General features: G+C 40.2%; 1 protein-coding gene across 1 annotated transcript; it reads right to left on the bottom strand.

The window, feature by feature from the left end:
• Positions 1-985: 985 nt before the first annotated feature.
• Positions 986-17,585, bottom strand: ncam3 (neural cell adhesion molecule 3). The gene is made up of 16 exons (XM_054783205.1): positions 12,356-17,585; positions 12,078-12,149; positions 11,752-11,946; positions 10,719-10,856; positions 9,446-9,586; positions 9,207-9,324; positions 7,733-7,887; positions 7,484-7,617; positions 7,257-7,392; positions 6,613-6,780; positions 6,406-6,526; positions 4,909-5,038; positions 4,409-4,577; positions 4,099-4,294; positions 3,875-4,006; positions 986-2,107 (listed from the first exon to the last, which is right to left on the bottom strand). Exons 1-16 carry the CDS (start codon positions 12,423-12,425, stop codon positions 2,065-2,067), a joined length of 2,118 nt encoding a protein of 705 aa, XP_054639180.1. The 5' UTR covers positions 12,426-17,585; the 3' UTR covers positions 986-2,064.
• Positions 17,586-26,044: the final 8,459 nt, after the last annotated feature.

Here is a 26,044-nt window from a genome sequence, read left to right as displayed (position 1 = left end):
TTTTCTGGCAAAATTGAGATGAGCCTTAGTGTTCTTTTTGTTCAACAGTAGTTTTCCTCTTGGAACTCTGCCATGCAGGCCGTTTTTGTGTCTTTCTTACGGTGGAGACATGAACACAGACCTTAAGCGAGGCAAGTGAGGCCTGCAGTTCTTTGGATGTTGTTGTGGGGTCTTTTGTGACCTCTTGGACGAGTCATCGCTCCGCTCTTGGGGTAATTTTGGTTGGGCGGCCACTGCTGGGAAAGATCACAACTGATCCATGCTTTCACCATTTGTGGATAATGGCTCTGACTGTGGTTCGCTGGAGCCCCAAAGCTTTAGAAATGGACTTCACGTTGTCAGGCCTTTAAGTGATTTCTTCATTGAGAACAGGTGTGGCAGTAATCAGGCCTGGGTGTGGCTAGAAAAATGTAACTCAGGTGTAATAAACCACAGCTATGTTTTAACGGGGGTGCAATCACTTTTTCCACACAGTGCCATCTACTGTAGGTTCAGATTTTTTTCTCCATTAATAATAAAAAGTTTCATTTAAAAAATGCATTTTGTTTTTAGTTGTGTTGTCATTGACTAATATTTACATTTGTTTGACGGCCTGAAACATTTAAGTGTGACAAAAAAAATAAGCAATCAGGAAGGGTCAAACACTTTTCCACATCACATCAAAGGGGCTCCCTGCATCCTTTGGTTTTTCATTTGATGGAAAAAGTTTGGACACCCCTACATTATAATATACAATAATATTCGACCCCCAGGGGTACTCGAAGGCACTGCAGGTGGTACTTGAGATTTAAAAATATATACTGTACACATACAGTGGGGAAAATAAGTATTGGATCCCCTGCAGATTTCCACATGCAGTTCATTCCCCTTACACAGATATGAACAATACAGAACCCTTATGGTACACTTATTGTAACTGAGAAAGACACAATACAAAAACAATATTAAACAAAGTTTATAAATTAATTTGTATTTGCATTTAAGAACACATATTTAAGATAAGCCCAAAAGAGGATAAATTCATAATTTTTTATGTGCATACAGCTTTGTCATAGTTAAGTTAATTATTTATTAGTTCACAATTGAAGTTATTTTATACATATTTTTATTTCAAACACGACAGGTGGGCAGTATATCAGAATTGTGTTTTACAACAACAATATACTTAACTAATGAACGGTTGAGAATCACTGGTATAGAATATAAAAATAGACTACGATGTGTTTTTGTGTTAATGATTTCACTAGATATTATTTAAACATGCGTATGTACAAACATGTACAGCACTTCAGTAACTCATATGACTTGCAAACATGAATAAATCTGTGTAAAAAGTCAAAATGCTTCATACCTTACAGTCACGCATTCAAGATTGTAAAATATGTTCTTACTGCCATATGTTTTGTGTGTACTGTATATTATCATAACAAGTACTTGCAATAAATGTTTCATTTCAAGTAACCTGTGTTACTTGCGTTTGTTTGTTATAACATGAAGACCAGCATAGCAGCGGCAATGGAATATTAATAACAAGTTCATAAAAATGCAAACATTTCAATTACATTAACACAGACATGCATTTTTGACTTTTAAAAGAGTTGCTCTGAATATTGTTAGGAAAAAACAAACTTTTGGTCTGTATTAGTCAAAACACATTTGCGCCTACTAAAGAACATTGTCATTTCAAGAATAAATTACAAACACCAATACCCTGTAAAAGACCGATCTCAACATCACCCTGTAAATGAAGCTGTAAGTCAATTCACGTCAACGTTTACGATGAACTCAGCTGAGCTAGCAGAGCACCACAATTACCATCATGTATTATTTGTCATCTAAGACAGCCTAGATACAAAACGGGATGTTTTCACGACGAGAAGATGTAAAGTCAGGAGATGCACATGCTTCGCATGCTTCGCTACATGACATCAGTCACGTAAAGGAATGAAATAACCAGGCATTCATTTTGGTTTCACAACACTGCTGACTAGATTTAAGCTTAAATTGTTGTCTTCCCTTTGAAAATTATGTTTTCATGTCTTCTTCTTCTTTAAGATGTTAACCTCATGCATCTGTCTTGGGCATATTCCTGTCTGGTTGTGTTGCCCTGTGGGAAATAAAGAAATCATTATTGATATACAATATTGGCATTCAAATGTTCAAATGTAAAGCAGGGCTGTTCAAACATTTTCCGCCGAGGGCCACATACAGCAAATTTTAAAGATGACTTTTGTATTATATGTATCAATTTGCTTCATTTTTATTATATTTATCATACTACTATTATAGTTTTTTTTAATTAAACACACTAAAACCATTGCAATGTAGGCAAAGATATGCTAAGCTGTTCAATATATTTGAGATCATGTTCAAACATTCAATACAGTTTTCATTCGCTACATCGCAATTCGCTCTTTCGCTGATTTTTTTTTACAGCGTATGAACGCGCATTGTGTTCTGCGTCCTTGTGTTGTATCAGTGTGATCTATCAGTGCTCTGTTGCATGTGTCTTTTATTGTATTTATGACTGCTACCAGTAGAGGGTGTTGTATACTCATGTGAGAGTTGAAGATGTGTCCAGACTAGTCAGTTTGACTCAGTAAATATAGAGCCACAAAAGTAATGATTGGCTAAGGGAGAACCCGCCCATTGTGTTCTGCCTTATGATTTCCTGTAGACCATTGTCAGTTAATCTCCTTTGTGCAGGACTGCCTGTTTCCTGTTGTATGATCACTAGCTGCTAGCAATCATACATGCTGAATAAAGGCAGAAGTTAGGCGGCTGTAGGCCGCCTGGCATGCTGTAAATGAATCTTCGGTTCATGGAGGACGAGGAGGAGGAGGAATATGTTTTAACAAGGATACAAAAACGCTACAGCCTAACGGCGCCAGGACAAGGCACGATCAGAGGAGCGAAATACTATATGTGTCATTCACTTAATTTCTTGTGTTCAATCTCGTAAGTTGAACGGAAGAACGGAATTTGAGCTTTGAGTGTTTAAACAAGAGAGAAATGTGATCAAATGTTAAGCCTGTCTGAGAAAAGTGTATAAAGTGTATGGTGAGGGGTTTTACAACCTTAAAACATATATACTGTAATAATTGTACAAAAATATAGTTGGTTACTTTGCGGATTTCACTTATTGCGGGCTATTTTGGGAACCTACCCCCAGCGATAAATGAAGGAACACTGTATTTCAACTTTTTCTCTTTTACATGTGGCCCTAATCTACCTTGATAATGTGTCATGTTTCATTTCACATTTAGAATATTCCATGGGGACCAATGAAAATCAAGCTGCAGGCAACAAACGGCCCTGGGCCTCAATTTAGACACCCCTGATGTAAAGGAACCCTATCATTTCCATATCTATTTATAGATATACCTGTAGATATATTTATCTATCTATCTACTGTGCTATTTATTTGTATTTATTATGTGCAGGTCACATACATTAGACTGTGTCATTTTGACTAAGCGCATTTGCACATCATACAGTCCAATAATCATTTTATTGTACTGTATTTGTGAATGTTTATCCAGTAGATTTATCTGGTATGAGTCACATTTGACTCACAATTGCTAATAACCTGAGCAATATTATTACTGCAAAAAGTGTTGCATTTTAATGATTTTAAATTGCAGTTGCCTCAGAAATGACACGTGAATTGATACGTCACAGCAGTCTGCAGATACCCTGCCAAGCTGTATGTCCCATATGGGCTGTGAGCAGTAGATGCATAACACTGGAGCTGATTGGCCATGATGCCATTGGCCATCACCATGCTCTCGGCATTTACATAAAACTGTAGTTATTTGTGTGGCAAATATATTTACTCCAATTGATAATTACTAAAACTCAGTTGTGTACATACTCATGTTTAGTGAGGCTAACTTTGTCACAGGCAACCTCTTTGAGTGGTCCACCTTCCTTTGAGGAGTTTGTCTGAACTCCTGTATGGTGTCTGCCACCTCTGGGAGTGGATATTCCATTCATCTTCAGATCCCTATGAAAAAAAAAATGGGATTAAAATCAGTACCAGCTGCTTTCATTCCAATTCATGATAGCTGCAGAGATGCAGGACACAAACCTACTTACTCTTTAGCGGTGCCTTCTCCTTCTTCAAGCACTTTCAGGCCTGGAACTTTCTGTCCAAAAAGTTTGACAGCAATAGACATGAGCAGACCACAGTGGTTTCTGTAGCAGCAGGTGGCATCCACCACCAAGAATACTACCAGGAAGATCACCATGACGATGCCAACCACACTGCCTTTGGTCATGCTGCTTCTACGCACTGTGAGTGTTTAAAGTGTAAGAAGAAAAAATATAAAGTTAATTAAGATATGGAGATCGTCTTTTTTTAATTGAGGTGATGTTTATCTGACACTTCCTATTTGGAGACTCATACCAGGTTGTTCTGCAATAGTGAAGTTGAATATTGCAGGAATAGAAGAACCATTCATATTGACTGCTATGACTTCCAGTTGATAGTCAGTGGCAAAAGCCAGGTCTTTGAGAGTGACAGAGTCAGTATTGGATGACAGCTGCTTCTCTTTCCATTCAGCCCCATCTTTATCCTGGTAGAAAGATACATTTTGCTTTGAGGGAGGAAGCATGATTAGAAGAGGTTGATAGAAAACAATTGCAAGGACTTGTGGAGGGAAAAAAAAGGTGGATAATCCTAACAATATTCACATCTGAACTGAAATAATGCACATACAACAAAACAACAGGTTTCAGGTCATATGATTGTGCAAGAAATGTATTTAAATTAACTTTTTTTTCAGTCTCATACTACTTTTATTTATCTACACTTCCACTCAAACACGGAATGGACATGGAACATATAGTATAGTATAATATATAGTAATACAGTCAAATCAAATAATGCGGACATATGGTTTTGACCTGTCGATATCGCAGAGTGTAGTGCAGGAGCGGACTCCCACCATCATCAGTCGGTTTAAGGGGGACAGAGAAGGAGTTGCCCCCTATGTTCATCTCATCAGACAACAAAACTGGGCTGTCTGGTTCACCTAAAGGACAATGCACAAAGACCATGCAGGAAATTAGGCCACTTGGGCATCACATGGACTTCACTATCTAAGCATAGCTGTCATGTTTACTGCAGCAAATGATGACTTAACAGCCATGAATAACTACCACATATCAATAGTCACTACCCTGAGAATGTTCAGTAAACCACTGTAACTTACCTCCTGCAGAGGGATGATGGGAGATTAGAGAGCATCAGTGGCAAGGCAATATGGTGCAGTAATGATGATGATGGTGGAGACATTATACGAAGATGTGGAAAAAGGGGAAAATGAACAGATTGAAAACATAGACCATAACAATAATGAATATGTTATGCAATGTGTGTATATGCAGGTGTGTACAGAATTGTCAGCACTTAGAAATAAAAAAGTGGAACTCAATTTCCTAATGAGGACTAATGCAGGTAAAATAAGGGCGAGAGGCAGGGTACACCCTGGACTGTCCACCAGCCAATCGCAGGCTCACAATCATTCCTATGGACAATTTAGAGTAGCCAATTAACCTAACATGCATGTTTTAAGAATGTGGGGGGAAAACCGGAGTACCCGGAGAAAACGCACGCATGCCCAAGCGGAGATTCGAACTCAATCCCGACTGTGTGGCCAACATGCTAACCACTAGGCCACCGTGCGGCCCTACTCAATACAATTTAAGTCAAAATTACAAATATACAAAGGAGATTGGGGTTTTGCGTGTTTTTTGTTGTGTGTTGTGTCACACATTGGACATGCATGCATTCGCCAGGAAGGGGAGTTGTTGCCAGGCGATGGAGGGGTGTGTCCAAGCTCTGCCTTTGTGGCTCTGTCGCTACTCAGGGGTTAGGTTGACTATCATTTCTGCTACTAACTTGGAGAGTTAGTAACTAACTTCCACCAGGTGATTGCTGGTGTTTGTGAAGTTGGCGCTTACAAGCGTAAATAGAACCGCTCGGTGATTAAGGCCGCAGACTAGTCTGAACATCTGTGTTTTGATCTGACAAATCCCAAGTAACTTTGATCAAATGTAGAATTTACTTCAGCTTCTGCTTGGACATCAGCTCCAATTGGAATTGGTTCAGCTATAATGGAACAAACAGCCACACGTCACACCAGGTAGTTTGGATTGTAAGGTTAATAGTGTGCGTAAAGCACTTAATGTGTGGTTCCAATTAGGCCTCGCACACTGCCACTTCCATATTACATGTATTAACATTCATAGTAGCGATGCCATGGTTCACAGTCTGATTGGCTCCTGACTGTCCTTTTCTCGCGAGACAGCTTTTCCTCAAACTAAAAATCTTGTCACATTTTAACCCCGTAAGTTCTCATGACACCCCTAGTTACTAACATGACGTTAGTGTGACACTCACGTATTCCTTGGGTGTGAACAGTGTTAGCTTCTGAGAAGTGCCCCAGTCCTGCGGCATTCAAAGCAGCCAAACGCACACTATACAATGTGTACGGCTTGAGGGCAGTTACAGCCAGTGTGTCTAGACATAGAAAAGAAATAAGTGGAGATATTCTTTAAATATAGCACTCGTTAATTAGCAATAGCAGTAATTAAGCAATGAATTACCAGCATTTGGGACTGTGACCTCCTTCCATTGCTCGGCCGCATTTTTCCTCCACTGCAGGACGAAGCTTGTGATGGGTGTCCCCCCACTGACAGGCAGAGTTTTGAGGGAGAAGAAGACCGATGCAGGTCCAGGTGACACTGATACGTAGAGAGGTGGACCAGGCTGGGCTGTGGGTCAAGACAACAAAATGGAAAAGAAAATGGTAAGTGTCACACTTGCCACAACATTATTAGTATGTACACTTGCAAAGGGTATAGTCCTTCTCATTCTTGATTGACACGAAAAGAGATGGAGAAGGAGTTAGCACGTCTGGCTCAAAGTCAGGAGATGCAGGTTAAACCTGTGCGGAGTTTGCATGTAAGGCTGATTGGAGTGTGAATGGTTGCTTGTCAATATGAGCACTGATGACCAGCCCAGGGTGTATGTAATGACGACAAGTTGCATGGAAAATGGATGGATTTTTTAAATTTGCAGTGGTGTAAAACTACATGTACTGAGAGGACATTTTTTTAAATATACATGAGAGGATGGCTATACTAATAAACATATTGTTAAGTTAATATCTCTCTGACAGTGTCAAACAACGAGGCATATATTGTGTGCACACTGTATGTTACAATGCAAAGATAACATGAGCTCTTACTGTGAATTGCAACATCCCTTGATGCATTGCCAATGATGCTGACTGCCATGCAGGAATACAGGCCACCATCAGAGGGCACTATTTCATCAATGACCAACACACCTTCCTCAACACGGACACGACCAGAAGAAGAGTCCTAATAGGCCAAACACAAACATATAATACACACGTTGGACCTAACATAGATCAATAAAAGCCATGCCGTTGTGTGTGTGGTGTGCACATGCCAGGGTTTGTCCATTGTACTTGTTGATCCAGTGAAGTTCAGGCTGAGGAAGGCCAGAGACGTTACAGGCCACAGATACACGCTCACCCACGTTGACGTTCTGCTGCTCGACTGACAAAGACACCTCTGGTGCCTCTGAAATGAAACAGGCACATTTGTACTGCGCATGCTCTGCAATATGTTACTGTATTGCTGCAGCCACATGATATTCCTAAAGACAAATTATGAATTGTTGAAGATTAAAACTAACCAAAGACTTGCAGCATGATGGTGGCACTGGTTTCAGTGATCTTGTTGGTGGCCGTGCAGACGTACTCTCCATAGTCATCCCTGGCAACTGACCTTATGGTCAACTGGCTGCGGTCAGAGTTGAACTTATGATGTCCAGGGTGATAAAGTACTGGCCTGCAAGTTAGAATTGCAGATAAATGTATTTATACTTATAATCGTTCACAGTCAGATGATTGAATTTTAGAAAAATCAGTTTCATATAATCCATTATACAAGAACTCCTACAGAGCCATTTATTTAACCTGTGTTGTTTATTAAAGGGACAACCGTGCAACTCACTCCAAAATAACATTTTTGAAACCAAAAAATATAAGAACACCACCGCCGGCTAGCATGTGTTGCCAATAGTGGTTTAAAAGAACAGACTGTACAAAAAATGTCTATATTTTTCACAATTACGAATTAAACTACATTAAAATAGTTGTACGTTTTCATTCGACCTGAATGAAATACCTGGTGTTCAGGGCTGTCACTCACAGCTGTTGGTATTTACATACATGTACGTGGCACACACAAAAACAATTTACTTTCATGCTGGTGTTACAATAGGCTATACAATCTGTGAAGGTTTGCATTTGTAGCTAAACTTTGCCACATTGCTATCATTAGTTGAGAACATAACTGGTGTGCGTTTGTGTTACGTCAACGTACTGAGAACAGGAAGAGGAATTTTGAGAAATTTTGGCTGAGGAACCTGCTGCATACAATCCCTTTAAACATCATGGTATGAAAAAATACTACTAATTCTCCACTGGTATCAAAATCAGATACAAACGACTAACTTTAAAAACCTAAACAAACAACACCCTCGATGGCCACATCATTAGTTGCACATACAATGATAATAATGCTCATTTTAGACATTATTTAAGCAGTATTTACAGTATTATTATTCTTATGGTGGTGTTAACCTGCGCTACAACAATACTTTGGGTGACCTTATTTAACTGCATTCAACACAATAGAAGACTTTGTAAAGGCAAAGATTTTTGTATGTATCATAGAGATCATGCAATCAATGAAATGTCCAGTGAGCGTATTCTGTATGCCATCTTTTATATGTGAATATCACACATGAGCTGGAGCCTATCCCAGCTGACTTTGGCAGGGTACATACTGGGCATTTCACCAGTAAATCTCAGAGCACATATAGACAAAAGATGTGTTTACACTTGCACTCATTTTGCCTCTGCATTGTCTCAGAGTCACACCTATGGGCAATTTAGAGTCTCCAATTAACCAAGCATGCACTGTCACTGGACTGTGAGAGGAAACCCACACAAGTTTGGGGAACATGCCAACTCCACGAGGAGAGGTCTATATTTGAACCCAGAATCAGTTGGACTTGCCAACCACCCTGCTGCCATAACGTCATATTAATGTGTGGGTGTAGCTAATGTTTGTTGTTTCTTGTAGGTAAAATCAGGTCTTACATGCTCCAGGTGATATTGGGTTTTGGCTGGCCGTCGACCAAACACAGCAAGGAAACATTGGTTTCTGGTCCAGCGATCACTTTCTTCACCTCTTCTCTCAGACGCACAGTAGGAGGAGCTGCATCAATTTCAGATATTTTGAAATATCATTCATTTGACTAAACGTTGTATTCATTTCTGGTTTTTAGGTACGTATAAACCCACTATGTCATAAAGGATGATGCAAAGAATATACAAACCATTAATAACAACAGAGATGAAAAGCTGCTTGAAGATGGGCCTTCCTTTTATCTGGGCGTGGCACACGTATGTCCCAGCATCCTGTCTCCGCACCTTCTCAATCAGGAGTGCGTTATCAGGCAGCTGGCGAACATTATTTCCTAAAGGCAAATTATAGTTAATAAAAGGTAATAAGATATAAGATATAAGTTAATTTAGTTCGTATAAGAGATAGGAATCAGAATAAAGACAAGAAGACAATCATTTGGGTAGAGATTCATTAAACAGAGGAAATGTTAGAAAGCAAATCTATTGGATACTTTTCTCAGTGTGCAGCACAAAGGAATGTGAAAGTTGCACTATAACGAAATATACTATATTTACACATATTATACTATCAAAAGTAAAAAGTGATACATGTCTTTAAATACAAAGCTTTGTGTTATTATTGCTTGATGCCGTCAACATTTCAGCTTTTTCTCATTGTGCCTTTTGCCCTATTTTTTACAATTTTTGCTGTTCTTTCAATTTTATTTTGTTTCTGCAGTGAGGCAGGCCACGAATGGCCCCTGGGCCGCACTTTGGCTACCTCTACTGTTGTGGATCTTCATCAGGCTTAGATTTGTGGCGTCAGCTTTATGAGCCAAGTTATAACTCTATTTGGTTTGTTGGTTCAGTGTCGTGAGCGAGCAATGGTGGTTGAGGAGAGCGAGACTGGTCAATGTGTTACAATAATCAGCCGCTGCTCGAAGATTTTTTGGAAGGTGCACGTCTATGGAGTTTTATTTGTGCCTTAATTTTGAGGTAGCAAAAAGCAGATTTTGAGCCATATTAACGTGCAATAACTACTGTTGTGTGCTCAGGCACATAGCTGTGCTCTGTCACGCTCTCTCTTTTTCTCTCCACCTCTGCGCGCTTGTCGCTGTACGCTTGTTGTTTTGGGGCGAAGCGAGTCGGTGTGCATGCACTGGTACCCCTGGCGGGGTTTTAGGGACTGGGCTCCTGGCTGAAGCTTGCGGGTTGTGTGCCTGGAGCGCGGCGAGGCGTACGGATGTGTTGAGTGGTTAAAACGTGTGCTGGTTGGTCACTCTCCGGGAGGGGAGGACACTGATGTAATAATACATTTTTTTCCTAATATTCGACCGGCAAAGTCCCAAAGATCGACTAGTGGCTCGTGATCGACAGGTTGGTGACTCTTGAGCTATGGTATATACATGTACACCTACTACACTATCTATAGATTATACAGTACATAGCTACACATACTATACCACTTATTGACGATGTACTCACTATCAGAGAAGCTCGCCTCTTTGTTGTATATCCAGCGGACCTCCACCACCGGCTGGCCAGACACCAGACAAGGCACATTCCCATCCGTGCCTTCCAAAAACTCATGGTAGGTGGGGGTACTTCCGAAAGAGGGACCCTCTGACATGAGATACAGGATAATTGTTATGGTGCAATGTAGTCCATAATAACTGACGAGCATTAGCAGCGGCCTGAAACACTCACCAGCCCAACATAAGGTACAGTTGCAGCTTGAGGTTTGGGCATTCGTGATTTATTTAATGATTATACAACGTCCGTCTTCAAGACTAAGACTTGGTATTTTGAATACTCTCTGATTTACAGTGTCAAAGTTACACATACAGGCTCAAATATGCAAGGTACATACTGTACCTACACGTAAATATTTTAATGAGGGAGTGCTGAAGGTTCCATAATGTCTTTTAACTTGACAAGACCAAGTCCTATAAACTACCCAGTCACAATTATGATTGATTGCAGCTAATAGTTTCTCTTTGGCAGCATAAAATAATTTGCAATTCTATCCATCCATATGATTTTGATACCACTTCAGGGTCATAGCATGGGGGCTGATGTAGAGTGAAAGGTGGACTACACCCTGGACAGGTCATCAGTCCATAGCAGGATGAATGTTCATGGGCTACTGAGTGTAATAGCACTTAAATGCTGTTACACAAAAAGGCTACTTGAACCACTACACAATCAATGGCTCCACTGCCAATTTAGTTAAAAAATTGAGTTTGTTGATTTCATTCATTTAGTTATCCATAAATCCATTTTCTTAATTGTTAATCTTGTTCAGGGTTGTGGAGATGGACAATAATAAACAATTATTATTTGTGTATTATCATTTTTATATATGTTAAAAATATATATAAAAAATATGTAATATAGACAATAAAAAATCAAATAAACTACTGTTTGATCGGCCTCACTGGTTTACTTTATGAAATGGCCGGTTATGATAGTATTTGTTTTCCTGCATATCTACCAAAGTGTGTGATATCTTACATACCATAAACAAAAAGCTGTGTCTGAACTTCATCCTTGTGTCCGTTGTCGAAGTCACAAATGCAGGTATACTTGCCGCCATCGGCCACCGTGGCTCTCCTGATGAGCAATTTAGAGGAGGTCTCATCCACCTTTGATACCATTTCCTCATCGATGTCCTCGCCATTCTTTTGCCACATTATGTCTCCCTCTCCCCCGGCTATGAGAGAATGTGAAGTTTTAACTGAAGCATCACCAGGAGTCTGAAGCTTAAAAGTGCCCCACATTTCATGCATTCCATACATTAGAGATGCAGATACAATTTTGCATTATAATAAATGAAAAACTGACCTTTACACAAAAGTAAAATCTCATCTCCGACTTGAATATCTTGCTTACTGGTGATGATGTCCATCTTAGCATCTGAGAAAGGAAACCATCATCTCACACCAATGTACTATACCCAACCACTTCATCTTGTCTATTAGAGATATTTACAATACAACCCAGAATCATCTGCCAATTCCCATTCATCCATCACATGGAATGTCACATATGCAAGACACAACACAAACAGAGACAATCCTCTTCACATTTTCCCAATTCTGACAAGAAATGACATGTCTTACCTGTGCTATATGTAAGGAGAAGCAGCAGAAGCAGAGCCATTCTCAGGTAGAAACATGCCTGTTTGGCCATGGTCACCAAATCACCTTTCAGGCTTGTTGCTGAAGTCTAATTCTTATTTTTTGTACTTGACAGGTGTATGCAATCGGTCGACCAAATATTGATCTGCTATTTAAAGCCTCAAATATGACACCAGTTTTATGTTTTGTTATGACAGGGAGAGCCCGCGTCTGAAATTATATAGGAGCCTAAGGAGGAGATGAGAGGAAGCAAGAAGTGGGTGGAGAGAAAAACAAATGGTCTCATCCTCCACTGTTTATACTACACCGTGTAACACTTGGTCAGTTTGGTCATTCATAAACATTCATGGAAATGAACTACATTCAAGTCAGTCCATTTTACTGCAACAACTGTCCTCTCTGACCAATTCAAAATGCAAATCTTTTTGTTGAAAAAGCTGCAATAATATCTTTTTGTGTCAGCTTTATTATTTATTATCGAGTATAACTAATAGTGCGACTAACACGTTAATACGTTTGTTTTTGTAACAAGACTTGTTTATGTCCTTTATGTCCTGTTTATGTCCTTTAATCCAGAGCTGTATTTTACCAACATACTGTAACGCACATAATACAACTGGTCCAACTTAAAAAAAAAAAAACATAAATCACATTGAGCTATTAAAATTTCAATTCCGCAATTTGATTAGGTACATATTACAGTATTATTTATAAAAAACAACTCAGTCAGGCTTTATTATAAGACACTTGTTTTAGGATGGCTCCTTTAGTTAATGAAAGCTGAGGCAAACACTAATAAGGCAGCCAGCTTCACCAGTGCTGCCTCTCCATGCGGAACATGTGCTGTGCATAGATCTCATGATCCATGGGGGGACCCATTTTGCAAAAGGGGCATAGAGCTCCAAATCAGCCGGAGGCAGACGAATAATCTGACGCCACGCTTGTCGCTGCAATGGTTGACAGAACCCATCCCTTGTGATGCAATGGTAACTCTAAAACACACATTGAACTAAATTCAAAAGAGCTTTAACAGGTTGGTTAGGTTGTAAAGATTGATTTTAAAGATGTGATTTTTTTCATGGGTCCCACAATTTCTCATGATACAGTCATTTTGTAAGGGGGGGCTTTTGTATGACTCTTTAGAAACATTAGCGCACTTTGCTTCGTGCAGACTCCTATTCCCTGCTTGACCATAGCATCGTGGGCCAGGTACTGTATGTCAAGTGACAGTTGATGCTGGCAGTGAGTCTGAAAAAAAACAAAAATGTAAAAATCCTCCTGATACACCCAATAATCACACAATAAATTACAGCGCTTCCGTCACTGTTCTTTCATCTTCTACAGCATAAGTAGCGGGTCCTATGGGTCCTATCAATTCCATTGGCTAAAAGCCAGCCTACCCCTCCCACCTCACATATGAAAGCCTATCAGTGTCTACACTGGAGTCCAAGTAGCCAATGAAAGCATACAAAGTCCAATGGGGCAAACTATCAGATTGATTATCAGGGTGGGCTATTATGACTCATTAAAATGGAGTGTGCTCATAATGAGGCCCATTAACAAGGGAGGGCACACATATTGACCACCACTCTGTCACATTTTCTTTAGCTGGGGTTTTCACATTATTTCACATTATTATTAAAGTGCAAGCACAGCGCGGAGGTAATGATTTTGCTGGCGTTTGTCTGTGTTCAAAATAACTTCAAAGGTTCTGAATGGATTTGGATGACATTTTCAGGAATTGTCGGAAATGGGACATGGAAGAACTGATTCAATTTTGGGGGTGATCCGAAATCCAAAATTCAAAATGTTCCCAAAATTCACCCTTTTCCCTAAAACATGCTACTACTGCCACATTTCTCAACCAATTCAAGCCGTTCCAACATCAAACTGTTCAACACGTTCAGGACATTCAAGCTACCAATATTTTTACTGAAAAAAACTGTTACTACCTACTACTTCCACCTTTCTCAACCGATTCGCCTCATTCTAACATCAACTCATTCAACAAAGTCAGGACATTCATGCTATTAGCCACAGCACAAATATTCCCACATTTTTTTCTTCCGGAACGCAAAATGCCTTTCATCTGAAGAGTTCTAGCTACTTCCACATTTTTCAACCGATTCAAACCGTTCCAACATCAACACATTTAACTAATTCAGGACATTCAGCCTTCCCTGTACATTATATCATGCCAGGTGTGAGCATGCTAATGTTAGCATGCTAGCATTGCTAGACCATACCATTATGAACTGTGTGATTTACCGGTGACTAAACGGGATGCACGGCCTTACAGTTCTAGACAATGACACAGCGAGAGGCCTGCTGGACGTGTGCCCTGAAATATAGCCATGGCCACCCTTCTACTGGTCACAAGGTCTAACCATCACTTCAACCAGCATTTTCGTCTACTGCGCACGGCACGTGCCCTTGTCTGTATGGAAGTCCCTTAAATAGACTCTGAACTGGGTTTATGCCTGTGAACTAGTGTATGCACAACATATATAATGCATTGTACTTTCTTATTTATTTTCCAGTTATGACGAGCAATACAATACACACAATCTATTGTGTATGACACTGTAGTACTAACAATGACATAGTGTGCATTTTATCAGCATAGACTTACATAGCACACTGATATACAAACAGTGGTATGTTACGCAGTGACGTGGAAAAACAATGAGAGGACCGTACAAGACATGGAGGCGAGACAGTGGGAAGCGGAAGTGGAAAGCAGAGGCAGACTCTCGTGACGGGACAAGACACACCCTCACGCTCCTCCGTCAACTCAAATCTGTCTTTGTGTGTGTGTGTGTGTGCTTTTAATCAGATGGTGAGAGTTGAGTGAAAAGAACAATAAAAAGGAAATTCTTAAATGTTGTTCCCAGAGCCCAGAAAACAATATTCACTAAAACAATTGTTTCTCTTGCATTGCACATGCATGAGTGAGTTAAAAATGTGTGTGTGTGTGTAAAATACCCACACCAGTGGCCATCAAGTACATTTTGGTCCAGAAAGCATGCCAGTCAAGGTAAATACAGATAATAATCTTGATTATAAATGGAAAGCCATCTACCTCGTCACCCCCTCTTTTGCCATTTCAACAACCTGGTAAGCATGGCTGGCATATGCCAATACTATCATTGGACTGTGGGGAAGTTATCATTGAGGCCGATGAACTCTGTGTGGCAACAAGTGCAAGTGAAACATGATGTGAAACGTGACAACCGAGACATAGAAAGCTAGGAATTCTGTAGTGAACTACTGTATATTGCAGCCTGTTTAAAGATGGTTCAAATCAGATTTCCAGTGTTAAATTTCATCATAAAAAGTAACTCTGTATGTCTGATTTGTATGTTCGATTGCAATTTGCACCAAAGTTTAGTGGGTTCTTGGTAAGCAAATATGCCATCTATCCCCAAAGTTTTATGGGAATGTGTGCTGTCGTAATTTTGCTTACACTAGCTGACAAAAAAAGCACGGGGTGATTAAAAATGCCTCCAAACATTGCTTTATTCTTTACACATGGAGACATACATGCGCTGTACGTAAGAGCAAAAGTCGGAACTGTAAACAAAAGTTCCTCATTGTCTCTGTTATCAATGTGAAAGTAACGGCAATGCTACTTGCTATATTTATCCATGTTATGTTTATTCACAGAGAAGACAGTACGAGAGACACCGGGAGGTCATTTAAATCCCTGTTTACCACAACCATTGTTCCTCTACAACAGGGGTGCTCACACTTCAGCCAGCGAGCCACTTTCAAAACGACCAAGTCCCAAAGATCTGCTATATTTATTATTATTGTTATTATTACAGGTACATTTATTCTACTATAAACATAAAGAATGTACAGTATATATTTAGTGTATTTATAAATATGAGTATTTATGTACATTGTACATGTATATTCAAGGTGCACACGCTTTTCCAGCAGGCAAGTCACACGTCAAAATGATCTACCTCTTACTATAAAATAAAGTTAAACTAAAATAAAATAAAGTAAATTTTGAAACTACTACGCTAAATACTAACGATTAGAATGTCACATTCACAGTTTCAAAGTTTACAGGTCATCAAAATAGTTGATATCTTTGAATAATTCACAATTAAATTGATTATGGCAATAAAGATAATTACACATAATTTTCTCAGTAGTTGTGTAAATAACCCGAGTAGTACAAAAGCTACATAGCGTTCACAACACATACGGCCCATGTATTACGTCCAGATAGCGTTTGCTACGTATCAAACATTGCAGAAATGAAAATGATTATGCAAAACACAATGCAGCAGAAGTCAAGGCAACATATTAAAAAGTGTGCACATTTTCCAATTATTCATGAAATAAAGAAAAAGTGTAGAAAACACACGTTTATATAGTGGAGTTCAGGACGCAGAGCACAGCCATTAAACAACTGATTTTAATGGCTTGATTTTAAATCAGACGATGTGTTGACCACTTACTTTGCAACAGCAAATTAGCTGACTCATGTCAGCTGACTCATGTCATGTGACATCTTCAAAGTGACATTTGTGACGTGGGTGACACATGCGATCGACGTAATGGGCACCCCTGCACTACGACAACTATTAAAGAAACATTGTAGTGTGCTTTCTCCTTGAATTTAGTCAAGTCCTCTGTAACGACAGTGAGAAGAGGGATTAATCAAACTTCTTCCTGTTGAGTAGTTCTGGTGAGATGAGATGAAATGTACAAATTTAGCTGTGACTTCACTGTGGTGGTACACAAAGAAAAGACGTTTCCAGTAAAAGACACATCACTCATCATCGAGCTTTGCACTTTTCAACAATCTTGAATGTTGCCTTTAATTCTTTCATCAGAGCCTTAATGTGAACAGCCACAACATCTCCGCCAACACTGCCAGAGCCCGCACCAGATGTGCGGTTGATCACTCAGATTTAAATTTAACAGTGGGCTGCAACAATGGTTGGGATATCTGTAAACTTATTTAAGCGGCCGTATCCGTCCGTTGTAGACAAACACTATAATTATGTTGTAATTCACCAGATCCAAGCCACTTCTGAATACTGAATGAAAAGTCATTGACTCCATTGCTGGAAAACAGGAACCCGGGAACAAACAAACAACATTTCACCCATACAGAGAACTGTTTATTTACCACAAAGGTTGTTTTGCATGCCTTCTTATGAGTGAAGGAATCCATGTCCAAACACTGCAATAAGGGATGTCGTCCTCCAAACACAAGCAGCAAACATTATTGTAAGAGAAGAAAAACACCTGCTGTGCTGTGAATCTGCAGTCTCAGTTAAGTCAAGTTAAACAAAATTCATACATATACTGTATATGAAAACAACTGAATCATTTTAATATAATGCCATGTTCAGATGGTTATGAGTTTTTGTACATCCATCCACTTTCTATCGCTTATTCTGTTCAGGTTCACGGGGAGCTAAAGCCTATCCCAGCTGACTTTGGCCAATCAGCAGACTACACCCTGGGTCATTCACAAGGCACACCTAGGCTATGTTCACACTGCAGGGTATGATGCCCAATTTGCACTTTTGGATAAAATCAGATTTTTTATGTGGTCGTTCACATTACTAAAAAATTGTGACTTATTTATATGACAGCAAAGCGTCCGGGAAGTGACGTGCATGCGCAAAAGCACAACACCACATGCATTTCTGTGTGTTTATAGACGTAAAGATCGCTCCGGTGTGTGCGCTCCTTAACGTGTTTGTGACAATCTCAAGGATTTTGTGCAACAGGAGTCAATATTTTCTCAAACAAATGATTCCAAGGAAGAGGGCAAGAATTTTGGCGATGGCAGTTTGTGTAGAGCTTGCTGCGACGTCTCTTCCGAGGAGCACGTGGGTGGCAGCAGCCCCTTTACTCACACTTTTTAGGAATAATTTTAGACTGACAAGAAGAACTTTTGCCTACACCGGTCAGTACCCTTTTCCAAGTCTCGCACGCCTTTCGATGATGTATAGGTTGGACATATGCAACCTGACCGTTCAGACTGCAGTAGATCAGATACATATCAGATTTATATTTACATATGAATTGAAAAAAATCATAATCAAACTGTTCACACTGACATGAAAAAATTACACACATGTCACATATGAGCAAAAACAGGATGTTGGCTAAGCTGACATCCATCATGGACAACACCTCTCACCCGCTACATGACACTGTTGTTTCCCTGGGCAGCTCCTTCAGCAGCAGGCTGTTACACCCACGGTGTAAGAAGGAGAGGTTCCGCAGGTCCTTCATACCGACCGCTATCAGGCTCTACAACACCTGAACCATTTTGGATTTCACTGTCACTATTTCACTATGTATTTCACTATGCATTGCATGCATTGTCTATGACTATGCATTCTTTACTTGTGTACATACTTGTGTATCTTGCTTGCTGCTGTAACAGATGAATTTCCCTGCTGTGGGATTAATAGTACTACTAAGTACTACTACATCAGAATTGACCTGCAGTGTGAATGTAGCCTTAGAGATAGACAACCATTCCCACTCATATTCACACCATCACTTACTGTAGTAGGGACTGAACCAAACGCTGCCTGCAACTGAAATCAAGCAAGTCAACCACCGGACCAGGTGTGTCCAAACTTTTTCCGCAGAGAGCCGCATCCTCAGAAATTAAAAGATGTGCGGCACCCATTATGATATTTTTATTTTATTATCTTTATTTGTATATAGTTTTTAAAAATAATTTGTAAAAGGTCTAAAAAAAAACAGTCATCAACAGTTATTAGAATCAACATGTCTCTGAGTGCTTTTTCTTTTCAACAATGTGCCAATTTCTACAATGTGCCGCAGGGCAATCGAAAAATGAGCCGCGGGCTACACCTGCTTAGACAATCAGTGACTACTCTCAAAATCTACCGTTACTTGGTCACTTAAAACATATTTTTAGCAAGTGGTCATTTAAATATGTTCAGTTCATACAATTTTTACTGGCACATCACATTCTAAAAATACAAGAAAACAAAAAAATTGCAAAAAAGAACAATAAAGTCAAACGTTAAATGTTGATACTCATAATACGATTAGTCACCCTTACCACAAAGCTGAGATGTAGGCTGCTTGTATATAACTGAGCAAATCTATGCTGGATTGTTTTTAGCCTTTTTACTAAAATTCAAAATATTACAAAAGCCCCCGCATCCTTTAATTTCCCAGTACGTGGCCCTCGGTGGACAATGCTTGGACACCCCTGATCAGTCTGTATATTTGGAACATGTTTACTAATCTTTGGTGACACACGACTCGCTGTATCAACAACCGTAGCAGATGTTGATATAAATGCAACGCAAATACAATCACAGTGAGCCCACAGAGTGGAATGCAAGCACCTCTTTGCGCCCGCCAGTCTGCCTGCTGAGTGAACGCTACGTGACTGTTGTGTCTGAGCCCAGTTCAGGGATTTGTCATGTTTGTTTTGTTGGATCTTTTTTTGGGCCTCCCTGACTACATCCTCTTTCAAGTACTACTCATAGCATTGTCCTGGTGCCAATGTCCTGCAACCAACCCTCTCTGCCACCTGCTCCAAGACATGGGCTGTGCGTGGTCTAATGCATACAGGAAAAGAGACGTGCAGCAGAAACAATGGAGACGCAACAGCTGGAGCAAGGAGCCTTCATGCAGATAAAGCAATATTGTCAATTAACAGATTAATGGAAGTACAAACTTGTACAAACTTGTGACAAGACCATGTGTGGATCTTGTCGTCAGTTATTTGAGAGCTGTACGCCATCTTCTACCAATCGTGCACCTCAACCCCCTCCTTTGCTCTCTGTCTGACGGACTGTCTCCCTACAGTACGTGACCGGTCCAGAGTCTGTCAGTGCCAATGGAGGCCGCCATGGCAGCAGATAACGCTAACTAGTTTCCTGCCATTACTTCTAATTGGCCCACAGCCCGGAACTCTGCAGACACCCTGGGTGGGACGTGACTGAGAGTGTGTGTGTGTGTGTGTGTGTGCGCGCGCGCGTGTGTGTCTTTCAGAAATGTTATTCACAATTTTGCAAATGAAATCAGTTGACTGAAGTCATTCTCATTTGAAATGTCTTGTCATCAAAAAGGACAAAGTTTTTGTGTTTTATCAGCTTGGGTGCAGAAACAGGGAGAGCGAGGTAGAGTATGCACTATGTGGACAGTGGAAGGCTAGACAACGACTTAATAAACATTTAAATACATTTAAATATAATAAACATGGTGCACACACACAGGTAAACCAAATGGAATATAGGGATGTCAGAATGAAGGGGTCGCCACAAAAGTGGTTAGCTGGGGGTTACTTAAGGACAGCCAAGCAGTGCTCAGGAAGCAAATTAGCAAATGCTTCCCTTTGGTTGTCATGTTCTGCTTAATCATAAATGGAGTTTGCTGGGATCTGCAAGGTAGAATAAATGTAGCTCGTAGTAATATTCAGTCTCCAAGGTAACTAAGTGTATCTGTTCTATGTCCAAAAAGGGTACATGTTCCCAGGCTGGAAAAGTGAAGTTGAGTATAAAACAGTACTTTTGAGGAAACTGTTGCAGTACAAACCATTGTTCCCCTGAAATTATGATTATATACTTTTTTTCTGAGAATGAAGACTTGTGATTCAACACTTTCAATTACATTTTTTGTATGGTCACAGGTCTGATAGGAAACAGAGGCTTCTCCAATGCCACAGATATCCGAAACTAACACCTTCAAGATAACTACACAGACAAAGAAATCATCCACTTATTATCTAGACTGCTTGTCCTCATTACCGGTGATCTGCAGCCATCCCAGCAGACTATGGACGAGAGTTGGTTGCCATGCAGTCAATCATAGGACACATACAAGTATTGGCAAACAACCATTGACACTCACATTCACACCCGTGGACAATTTAGCCTCCAATTAACCTAAAATGCATGTTTTTGGCAGTGGTGTGAAGTCAGGGCCAGCAAAGCCTTTTCTACTGGCCTTACCATTAACAGAAGTACTGACCTACAGTACATTTACAATTTCAATTCTAGTAGTCCATGAAATTGTATTAATTTATTCCCAACAATCTGTTATCTTCATTTTATAGTTTTTTGGCTGCATTGCTTCCAGCTGTGTACGTTAGATATGCTTGTCCAATCAGATGTCATCTTCTATGTGTTGCCATATCAATGTAATCTGCCCAAGGCCTTCAGAATCAGGAGTGCTGGCCCATGTCACATAGGCACTATTAGCAATGGGGCTATTTTTATTATTATTTTTTAAGCCGATCAGACTTCAAATTCGCCTCGCAGGGCCAGCTAGCCAGACAACATTGACATAAGCACTTTTGCATCCTCTGATTAGCTGATAAGAGCAAAACTGCTCAACAAGCCAATTTATGGCCACAATGACTAAGGAGGAGGAATTGAGATCTCTAGTGAGTAGAAGCATTTTACTTAAAAGGTTTTATATTTTTATCATATTATTAGATAAATGTTGATTGTGAACTGCTTCAGATGATGTTGTAGTGTAGATGTTTGGAGTTTGTGTGTGTGAGTCTGAACCTTTAGTCACCCTGCTGTCCTATTTATGCTTGTTACATTTGGCTGAGTGCCAACTTTACAAGCACCGGTGTCCCGCTTATCATTGGAAATTAGTCATTAACTTGAAGTCACCAGCAGTAATGTAAGTCAAATGTATTGGTGACTGTGTATTGGAAGATAAGGGGACTTATATTATTCTAGATAGAGTATTGGTATTGCGGCAATCTTACGGTAACGGCGGCTGTCTGACTTCATATGTCAGAGTTCCGCTCTCTCTAAATGCCTGTATGGTGCAGCATTAACAAGTCTAGTGCTGTGCATGGGTGGTCGTGGTCAAAACCCCACCATGGCAAATATTTGCTAACATTATTGTTTGGTTTTTTGGTACTAGCTCTCACGGTGTCTGGGCCCACTGAAGGCCCGGGTACCAAATGCATCGTCCGCCACTGGTTTTTGGGATGTGGGAGGAAGCCGCAGTACACAGAGAACATGCAAGCTCCACAGGAGAGATCAACCTTGATCTCTCTCTGCAGCTAACATGCTAACCAGGCCACCGCAAGGCCCACAAAGAAATAACTTCTTAGCAAAACGGTATATTTATGGCTAGATGAGAGAAAAGTTGTTGTTTGGCCAACATCAGCTGTAAATGCTGCAGGTCTGACACCATTTGGACTGGTCTTACACGAAAATGACTGAATAATGAATAAAAAACAACCTCAGAAAGCCTCAAGTTGACCCAAAGCCCACAACTACGTATCAGCATACCATGACAGAATGTGACACGTGTAACTTTGAATCCATGCACAGAACTCCTACTTTGCCAACGACGCCAAGAGCGCAAAGGCGAGAAGTACCATTTTCTCCTCCTTTTATTTGTTCGTTAAGTTACTTAGTTAACTGAATTGTGCCAACACGACAAGACTGTTTCCATGACATTTTTGGCATAGACGGTACATTTTGCTGCAATAAAAATGTGCTTCTACAAATGATTCGTGCTCTTCTAAGTGCCTTTAAAGATCAATCCAATATTGCCATAACATTCATGCCACAATGACTGTATATAAAAGGGCAATGATGTTCATTCATGACAACGGTTCTGTGTCATATGTAAAGCCAGAGGAGGATATCTATATGACCATGGGGAGGGCACACAGCAGCCTGAACATATCTAACAAGGACATCACACATGGCAATTTAGGCTAATGACTCAGACAGTGAGGCTCAAACTATGAGCTTCGCAGACCGTCAGTGAATGAGGCCATTTCCCATGCCATCGCCCATAAGTTTGAGAGGATGTCTCTGATAGTGGGGTGAAACCAACTACTTCCAGCAGTTTTCTATACAGCTGATCTTGTTCAGGGTTCCCCTGCTCTCCGGGCTGATCAATCATAAGACTACAGTCAACCATTCACATTCACACCTACTTAGAGTCGCACATTAATCGTACTGCATGTTTTTGAGCTGTGTAAGGAGTAAACCCAGTGATGAATGGAATTGTACAAAGTAATGCCATCAAACCAATTTGAAACAATGCAGCTGCTCAAAACCTTGTGTTGGCCTAATGTGAACTGCTGAGCATCAGATAAACGTAAGCATGGCACTGGGCAGACAGACTCAAAATGATTTGGCTGGCTGATGGACTGTTTGGAGGGGTTATTGTGTGTGTTTGTGTGTTGATGAGAGGAGCCATCAAAGAAGCCCGGCATCCTGTGGGCAGCCCAGGGCAGGACCAGTGGGCTCAAGGCAGCAGCGAAGTGGGTGTCCTAGTGCAGGCACCGCACCGTCTGCAACACACACACACACACACACATGCACACGCATGCACACACAGGAAAAAAAGGCCACCATGTAATTGATTGTAATTGATGTAGTGTCAGAACTCCAGGGACTGATAAGACACACACATACGCAGACACACACATCATTTCGCTATCAAAAAATTGGGCTGCTTATCCGCTGTTGGACAGGGATATACTGTAGCATAGCAGAACATTTAACAATCCATGCCATGCCATGGCGATCAATTTAAACTTTGATTTTGAAGAACCGAGAGCAAAAGAAAACAAATTGATTTACTTAAATTATGATCACATAACATTACCATCGTTTTGTAAATGGAAAGAGGACTGTTTTGTTAAGCAAGTGAATGTACGCTCTCGGTTGCTCAGGATACATGCCCATTGTTTACATAGTCATAGTCAATTCCCTCGTGTCTTCCCCCTCATACAAAGAAATTTTGGACGAGTCCAACTTTCTGTGAACAGGGTGTTTTATTCCGGCATGACAATGCCCTATTTTCTCCGGGTACTCCGGTTTCCTCCCACGTTCCAAAAACATGCATGTTAGGTTAATTGGCGACTCTAAATTGTCCATAGGTATGAATGTGAGTGTGAACGGTTGTTTGTTTATATGTGCCCCGCGATTGGCTGGCGACCAGTCCAGGGTGTACCGAAGTCTCGCCCGAAGTCAGCTGGGATAGGCTCCAGAATACCCTCGCAACATTAATTAGGCTAAGCGGCATAGAAAATGGATGGATGGATGGACTATCCCCTAGTGCACAAAGCAAGGTCTGTAGAGGCATATTTGGATGAGTATGGTATGGAAAGACTTGAAAGCCATGGCCGCAACCCATCAAAACACCTTTGGAGTGAGCTAGGACCAGTGACGTACGAGGCGAGGCACCTGTCATCATGAAAAATACAGATAATGATCAATTTAAAAAAATATTTGTCTGATACCTGTATTTTTTGTATGATCCCAATCATTTTTAACATTTTCTTGAGTAAAAGTTGCTGAATTTGCACATTTCCTGATGAAATGTAGGGCAGAAATGTGAGATGAAGACATGGTGAGTCTCTCCTCTCGGCTTAAGTGCGTGAGCTGAGTTTACCGCCCAAGTGTACTGAACACAGTGCACGAAGTTGGATGGCGATTTGTTTGTCAGCATGTTGCCAATGTAATGTTTAGAAACATGTATTATACATCATGGCTTTCTACAGTCCATGTACTTAAGTGTGACATACTCATGTTTGCCAATCAAACAAGAAAATACAGAAAACCTCCACCTCAGCATGAAGAGGTGGAGGCGTGCGGCAGCTGGAAGGTGCTTGTTGCTGCCATCCTTCTACAGAGAGGATAATCCAGCATAGTTTGTTTTTTTTACTTTATTGAAATACATCAGTAGTAGCGTCAGCAACGAGAAAATATGTATTAAAGATATTTGTATGCTTTGCTGAAAAAAATAAATGAATTTGACTGCCAAGATGGAGGTTTATACAGTATATCCAAGCTCAACAGATGGTGGTCAGACTTTTAAAACAAAGTAACACAGCTTTTCCTAAAGCATAGAGTGCATGCATTTCATATGCGAACACAACGGTAAGACCAGACAAAAGTTAATTATTCTCTTCTTTTCTTGTTATCCTCTTAACAAGCAACCTGTATTAACATTAGGAAACTGAGTGGTCAGTCTGTGCATCACCAGCCATCACGTCACTGACTCGGACAGTCATTCAATGTCTTCGCAGCAAAGTTCCTTTATTGCTGCAAAGGGGACAATAAACCTTCCATTAAGAATATATCAAGGGTTGACTAACTGTTTACACAATGCTTATGAATGTATGTGTTGGTAAAGACACTGCTAGTCTAACACATTCCAAAACATGGAACACCCCATTCTTAATCTATTAATACGCGACAATATTTGCATCATTAATGCATTCACAATGAAAGTGAATGTAATCAACCAGAATCTTTGATGATTACTTTTTTTGAAGTTACGGTAAAAGTCAAGTAAAAAGCAAATGGCATGTTCTCATATTTCTGTCCGAAGTACATCTGAACATCAATCTGTGGTTTGAGAATGATAATTTATATTCACATTGCTTTTTTAAGCCTATGATGTTGTCATTATGGAATTACAACAATTTCAATTGAAAACTGAGTTTTGAGGGGTGTGTGTGTGTGTGTGTGTGTGTGTGTATTACATTCCCTGACATACAGTATTTGGCTGCAGTGACGGTTGAAAAGTTAAAACTGTGCTGCCACCTATCGGTTGATTAAGTAATCATTATGCACTCTGCAAGGTGGACAATAAAAACTTGTAGCTGTTATTGCGAGGACATGGATTGAAAAAAACAAGTTCAAA

Source organism: Dunckerocampus dactyliophorus, chromosome 7, assembly GCF_027744805.1.
Source record: "Dunckerocampus dactyliophorus isolate RoL2022-P2 chromosome 7, RoL_Ddac_1.1, whole genome shotgun sequence".
NCBI lineage: Eukaryota > Metazoa > Chordata > Actinopteri > Syngnathiformes > Syngnathidae > Dunckerocampus > Dunckerocampus dactyliophorus.
Note: the sequence above shows the minus strand (reverse complement) of the source record. Positions and strands in the feature narration are given on the sequence as shown.